The 7,360-nt window shown below is 41.5% G+C and overlaps 1 protein-coding gene across 4 annotated transcripts in view; it reads left to right on the forward strand.

Annotated features, from left to right (window-relative positions):
- The window catches only part of PAFAH1B1 (platelet activating factor acetylhydrolase 1b regulatory subunit 1), a 78,427-nt gene extending 73,719 nt beyond the window's left edge, over positions 1-4,708 (forward strand). For all 4 annotated transcript variants that reach the window (XM_026517878.4, XM_044390821.3, XM_048223221.2 and 1 more), the window contains one exon: positions 781-4,708. In XM_026517878.4, coding sequence (XP_026373663.1) covers positions 781-854 — 74 coding nt within the window. In that variant the 3' untranslated portion in view covers positions 855-4,708. The remainder of the gene's footprint in view (positions 1-780) is intronic.
- Positions 4,709-7,360: the final 2,652 nt, after the last annotated feature.

Consider the following 7,360-nt stretch of genomic DNA (forward strand, 5'->3'; position numbering starts at 1 on the left):
GTAATCGTGTGGAATTTTCCAGGTAAGAGATGACTATGTGCTTTCAGGACAGACTAGAGAAGACAGTTTAAAAACTTTGTGGATTCCTACCATTTGTTTTAAATTCTCCTTTCCTTAACTTTCTCTCTCCATCATCAGCCTTATAATAAAAAAATTACTTTCTCCATGCACAACATTGGTTTGGAAACTAGGATTGTGAAGAGGATACTTACTAACCACTCTGATGGGTAATTTTTCTCCCCTACTAGTTTGTAAGTTTCTCAAAGTAAATTTTACTCGGCCTTTTTTCCTCTGGCAGGTATATACTACCATGTACTGGGAACTCACAGAATCGTATTTAAGTGTAATAAATATCCTCAGTATTATCTGGACTTAAATCTAGAATTCAAAATAGTGAATACCGTAAAATACAATACACCTAGGGTTTGATGGATCTAATGATAAAACCCACCTCATAGGGTTGTTAAAGAATTAAACATGAATATAAAGCATTAGTACTAAGCCCGGAACATAGTAAGTTAAGTAAGTAGATATTGTTGTTGTTATTGGTAGATTGGAGTGTTTGTTCGGCTTTAGTTGGGATGGGGGTTAATGGGGAAGGATTTTTATTGAAGTGTTAACATAGGACTTAATCATTACATCTCAGCTTCCCTAAACCAGGGGTGGGGCTGTGGGTGTATATAGAAAGAAAGGAGTATTCCTGGCGCTTGGACTTGCTTATTTTGTGGCTTGTTAAACATTTTATCTGGATTTAAAATAAGCCTTTTCTTTTTCTTTCAGATTTCCATAAGACGGCACCATATGTGGTTACTGGCAGTGTAGACCAAACAGTAAAGGTGTGGGAGTGCCGTTGATGGAGTCGCATTTGGCCCTTCCTCCCATTTTTCCTCTGGATGCACTCTGATGATACCATGGTTACCCCATTGAGCTCTGTTTAAATAAATATTGTCCTTTCATGTAAATTATTCTGGATGTAGATTGAGCTTATTAAATGTTACACACAAAGTATTCATGCATGGTGAATCCAAATTGTATACTGTAAATTTACATACGTTGTCTAGAAGTACCATAGGGTTTAAAAACCTGGGCTGGCATTGGTCACACCAGGCCTAAGAAGGCAGAATTGAATAAATTGAACTAGGGCACTAAACTGAATAGTTGACAGTGTCAATTTTATGTTGGATTATTAATTCCTGTTTTTCTTTCTGCTATCTGTTGGTGCCTGACTTGATGGCCTCATTTGGGGAAAAGTGGTGATTATTAGGGCTTTTTCTGAAATGTGTATCTATGTAACATCACTTAAGTGTGCTTAATAAATCTTCTTTAAGGATGTTAGATGATAAGGCTACAATTCAAAATCTTCTGAACCATCTATGTAATTAATGGGGATTACACATTGGAATTTTTGTCATGACACATTTGCCAAATCAATAGGATACATTTGTTTTGGCAGCCTATCAAGCAGAGGCTAGTGGTATATTTATGTAAGAAAATGACTGTAAATCTCAAGAAAAATCTCAGCAGCTAATAGCAAATCATTTATTTCATTTGGGTCTTAATGCTTTGTAAACAGGTTAACAAAACACTGTAATACTCTAAGCTTCTATTTTTCACACTAGACACACTTCTAGTTGTATCCTCCATACTATTAGACTGTATAGTGATGTGACTTCCAGGTAGAATTTAATCTTCCCATTGAGTGTGTCATGGTACAAATCACTATTTGTTTTGATGTTTTTTAGGGATGTGCAATGTGCATTACATAATGACAAATATTGAAAAGGTTATGTTCACCCATTTTAAAGAAGTGGGAGAAATATAGCAGTTTGTTTTTCAACATGAATCTGATACCAATTTGAACTGTATGTAACTTACAAGTTAAAAAAAAGACAGGGTTTAATGGAGCATGCATAAAAATGTACTGTGTTTTCACCTTTTGTTTATATATAAATGTTCATATGGGCCTATCTTAAGTGGGTAAGTCTTAGATGAATATCACACACGTACAACCTCCGTGTCTTTGGGTCCTGGGGTTTTGAAGAAGTGCTAAAACATGCAAGTAGAATAAATTTTGCTGTGGAATACCATGCTTTAGAACAAGCCCTTTTTGATCCTAATGCTTCTGAAAACTAGGTCTGACTCTGTGGGAATTTTTCCCAGTTCAAAGGAAAATCACACACACACCCCACAGTTTGGCTGTTCAGCGTTTTACACATCCTGCTATCATGTATATTGTGATCCAGAGTTACTACAAGTAGGTTCAAGAGAATTTTTATCTATGACTTTGGAAACAATATTTCATTGCAGATTATTAAATAAATAATTCTGTTGCTTAGCTAACCAACAGCTTTTTTTAAAGGTCATTTGAAAAGTTAACAGAACAAAGAAATAACAAAGACAGTTTAACAAAGAAACTTAACTCTGAATTGCATTTTATTCATTTGCATAATATGTGATTTTTTAAATGTCCCTCTTAGTATTTAATGGAAATTTGCTTCGTGAAAAAGACAAAGGGTTAGACTTAGTGTCCTCTAGGTACACACACAGACTAGGCCTTACGTTTACTAGAAGCAGCGTTATGTCTAACTTGTGTCTTTTTGTTTGTTTGCTTTGTTTTTCATAATTTCTGAGCGACGTCTCTGGAAGGAAAAGTGTTTTGAGAACTAATGGCTATTTTTGAAGACAAAAATTACAACTTAAGCTAATTCCTTAAATACAGTAGATTAACTTTCAGGACAATATTGCCTCACAGCCCTGCTCACATTCAGAAGTCTTTTTTTGTTTCCCTTTAGCTGTTCTGACTGGAGTTTTCTACAAAAGCTATGGAAGATATCTTTGTTCTCGTTTGCTGCTATTTCCTGTTCTATTTTAAGAAATATAAATACATAGAAATGGTGCATCTTAACATTTGTTTGTACATGTATAAATGTCTTGTATTTTAATTCATTTTTAGCATGTAGCAACACGAATTGTTTAAGGGTAAGCCACAACATCTAGAAATCACTCATAGATATGAACAATAAAGGAAAAAAATGGTACCGATTTAGGAGGAAACAAAGCTGCTGTCCGCTGGGTTTCCCCCCCTGCAGCATACAGTGACTCTCCGTTGACAAAGGAGGAGAAACAATGTTCCTCTGTAAACAGAGTTATCCTTACTTGGGAGTTTGCCACAGCCTGCTGCGTAGTTGAGCTGCCAGACATCCTCCATTTAAGAAGCAGCAAACACTGAATCTCAGGGATGGTCCTCAACCGGATCCAGATGTAACGAGCCCTGTTTGAGTAAAGAAGGGGGTGGGGGAGAGCGGTCCATCCACAGTCCGGAGTCGGAGGTGCGCGGTTTCCTGCACTGTTGTTTGACACTGCCCTGTTGATGCCCTTTCTTCCTGTTGCCTCCGTTTTCTCTGTCTGCTGTCTAACCCTGTGCCTTGCCTGGGATAAGTACAATGATGAGGTTACTGGTTTGGATTGTAAGTGGAGGAATTTATGAATTGGTTTAGAGGTTCACTGCTGCTTTGTCATTTTCTCAATCAGATTGGCCACTTATTTAAGAAATAAAGAGCTGGTAGAATTGCATCCTCAGATGATTATTTGACTTTGTGTGTGTGAAAACAGACATTCCGGTGCCACCCTTATCAATGTGCCCAAGAAGTCCTGGCTGCACTCTTGGAAGTGCAAAGCCACAGACACTGTGGTGTAGACATTGCTTGGAGAATAGTTGCTTTTCGACATGGCATCTTGCACTTTAGGAGACTAAGACCGTCCTGTTTTGTCTGTGTGTGGTGTGACCAGTGGTGTGCCCAGAGCACTGCTCTAAAACTCACTAGTGTTAGCAAGTCGTCCAGGCCGCGGAGCGCTCGCCGTCGTCGCGGGAAGCTTTGGCTCCGGCTCACCAGGCCGTGTCCTTACTGTCAGTGCCCTGCTCTCCTGTTTGCCTCTTCCTGTTTCTGTGTGAACTTCCAGGTAAAATCACTCATTAAATAGTTTTCTTTTAAATTTATTTAAAGAAAAACTATTTAAAAGTAAAGGATATTTTGTTTTGTTGACAGTGGTGGCTTGATAATCCTTAAGCAACTGAAACTAAGATTGTTGAAGGAAAAGGCACTTAAAACGGTTACTCTTTCTGTCCAGCTGTATATAAATCCAACGTGTTAATTAATCTAGATAATGCAAAGAAGAATCTCCTGGTAGAGAAGCGACATGTACAAAATCGGTGAAAAAGGTTTTGGGTTTTTGTTTTTTGTTTTGTTTTTTTTCAGTAGGGTGGGGGGAGGGCAAGCTGGATTTACAAGTCACAACTGGACTGAACTGGCCTTTTTATCTTTCCACTATATCATGTAAGTAGCTGCTTTCTTGTCCTGCCTGTCCTTCAGGCATCCCTAACGCTCACTCTGAAGATATAGAAACAAACCCAAAATCCTCGGGTTAGAAGTTGACCCTGACACTGACGTGAAGGCAAGCATTGATTTCATATGAATGTTGCAGAGGTGGTGGTGATTGGAGAAAACCGTTCCCAGATTGTAAGAGTTAACTGAAGATATTGACACAATTTTAAAAAAAATCAGTAAAGGAATGTATATAATATTGCTCTTGTGTTTTACAGTAAGATTTGTTGCTCTCAGACTGTGTAAAACAAAATTTATTCATGTTTTCTGCATATTAAAAAATCCTATTGTACCAATTGGTAAACTATTAAATGCCTATAAAACTAGATGTGATCTTTTTTTTTTTTTTTTTTTTTTTTTTTTTTTTTTTTGGTGTCCTTGTGTAGAGATTTAAAGCCTTTTAATTGAGTCCTAATAGGAGATGGGACTGTGTTTAACACCAGCCATAGAGTAAGATGCAAATTGGTAGCAGGGCCTTGGAAGGCTTTTCTTGAGGCCGGTGCCAGTACTGCCTTTGCTGTCCGCTTCCTTCACCTTATTAGGAGGTCAGGAGCTAGGAGCGACGGTGGTGGGTGGGCTTGCCTAGCCCGGACTTCTCTAAGGCACCGCCCTCCTCTCCAGGAACCGTTTCTGACAGTGACTCATCGGCCTGGGCGCTGGAGAGCTGATGCCAGGAATGACCTATTGTAAATACTACCCCATCCCTCTGCCCCCACATACGTACCCCAACAAAGACTTGGCCCTCTTGTGGTGGTCAGGGTCCAGAGAGAAGAATCATGCCCCCTTTGTTCTATTAATGAATGAGCCTCTTGTTCTGTCTGGTGATCTTGGATTCTTGAAGATTATTAATATTGTTTTAAATTTTCTTTGAAATGTTCCAAAGTCGTCTTCACTCTTGCCGCAGAAGCCTCATGGCTTTCCCTCTGCTTTACACGTGTTGGCTGTGTCCTACCTCACACCCCTACTGCTGCCCAGCTAGCGCCTGTAGTGTCCGGGCACCCAGGAAGTCTCCAGCCTTGTTCACGTATAAAGGACACGTTGAATGTGCGGTGGCTCTCTACTTAGAGCCCAGTTGTTTTCCTGCCCCACCCCCCACCATCCCAAAATGGGAATCCTCAGGAGCACCAAAGTAATTTGCTTGAAATTCCAGTCTTCCGAGTTTTGCAGCTTTTCCATTTCTCTGCGGGGCTCCTCTTTTCCTCTAGCTTGAGATGCAGATGATGAGCCTGACCACTTTTCCTAGGGGCAGAGAGTTCTAGCTTTGGTGTCAACGATCCTGAAATGCAGTTAGCTAGTCAAAACTCACTGGTGCATCACTTCAGGCTTCTTCCCAACGTTCGTTGGGTGTGTCCCTGACAGAGGACGAGGGATAGGAAAGTGGAAGACTTGGTGGGGAAATGGTACTGCATCCTAAATGTGGCAGCTCTGTCCCTGTCTGGGTTTTGGCGAAACTTGACTTGCATGCAGACACAATTTTTGAATGCTGAGAGACCTACCAGAATTCTCTAAGAAAGTGATTCTCACGACGTTCCGCTGCAGGCCAGCGGCAGCAGCAGCAGTTGAGAACTCAGTAGAAATGCAAGCTCTTGAGCTCCGGCTCAGACCTGTATCTGAAACATCTGTATGAAAAATCCATTTTAACAGCCACCCAGATGAGTCTGATGTAGGCTCAAGCTTCAAAACCACTGGTCTAATTAATTCAACCGCTCCTCATTGAAGAAGACATTTGGACAGAAGTCAGTGGTCCCTGGGCCCCAGAGCTGGGGTTTGGGCTCAGGTCTCAGTCCTATCACTGTCACTTCGGTATGTGGAGTTTGTTCCTTTGTGAATATTCTGTGTGGTCATCATTCCCACTTGGTCACCAGCCCTCTTAATAAAAGTGGAGGGGCGCTTGACAGGCTCAGACGAGGGTGCGACTCTTGATCTCGGGGTTGTGAGTTCGAGCCCCACGCTGGGTGTAGTTTACTTAATTTTTAAAAATAAAAGTGGAGGGGGAGGGAAAATACCTAACACTTTGAATGCTTATTAGGTGCCAACACCCTTATTCTCCACACACACTTATCCTCACATACACTCCCTGCTGGTGGACATTAGTGCATTTTTATGGACAAGAACACAGGCTCACTTGAGGTGAGATCTTATGCCAAAGGTATGAAGCCAGTCTAGAGGGTGAGCCAGGACTCAAACCCAAATGCACATGCTTTTTCCCGTATCTGGTTCTGCCTATGTTAAGCATCTTGTCAGCTGAGTGTAAGGAGGACCTTCTGACCTCTTTCAGTTTTTTAATCCTTAGCAAAGAATGACCCTGGACCCATCCCTGAGGCCCTCTATCACATCGCACCACATGGCAAACTCCCTGGGAGCTGACCGTTGGGAACAGGGCCGAACCTGGGAATGGGTTGGCAAGGATTTTTATGTTGCCTACACTTGGAATTTGAGAAAGCTCCTAAATCATTCTGAGATGACTTTGTTCTCAGGATAATTGGGTCCTGCATGGTCTGTATCTCCGTGTCTTTCTTTTTATCAGTGGATTTGCCTAGTGGGGCTATTTTAGTTTGCATTTGAGTAGGTGTCCTGATATGCATTCCTTGCTGGATTTTTTTTTTTTTTTTTAAGATTTTATTTATTTGACAGAGAGAGACAGCGAGAGAGGGAACACAAGCAGGGGGAGTGGGAGAGGGAGAAGCAGGCCTCCCGCAGTGCAGAGAGCCCGATGCGGGACTCGATCCTAGGACTCCGGGACCACGACCCGAGCCGAAGGCAGATGCTTAACGACTGAGCCACCCAGGCGCCCCTGATTTTTTTTTTTTTTTTTTTTTAAGATTTATTTAAGAGTGAGCATGAGCTGGTGGGAGGGGCAGAGGTGGAGGGAGAAGCAGACTCCCCGAAGAGCAGGGAGTCCAAGGCGGGCCTCGATCCCAAGACCCTGGGATCATGACCTGAGCCAAAGGCAGATGCTTAAAACACTGCGCCACCCA

Source organism: Ursus arctos, unplaced genomic scaffold (genome assembly GCF_023065955.2).
Source record: "Ursus arctos isolate Adak ecotype North America unplaced genomic scaffold, UrsArc2.0 scaffold_24, whole genome shotgun sequence".
NCBI lineage: Eukaryota > Metazoa > Chordata > Mammalia > Carnivora > Ursidae > Ursus > Ursus arctos.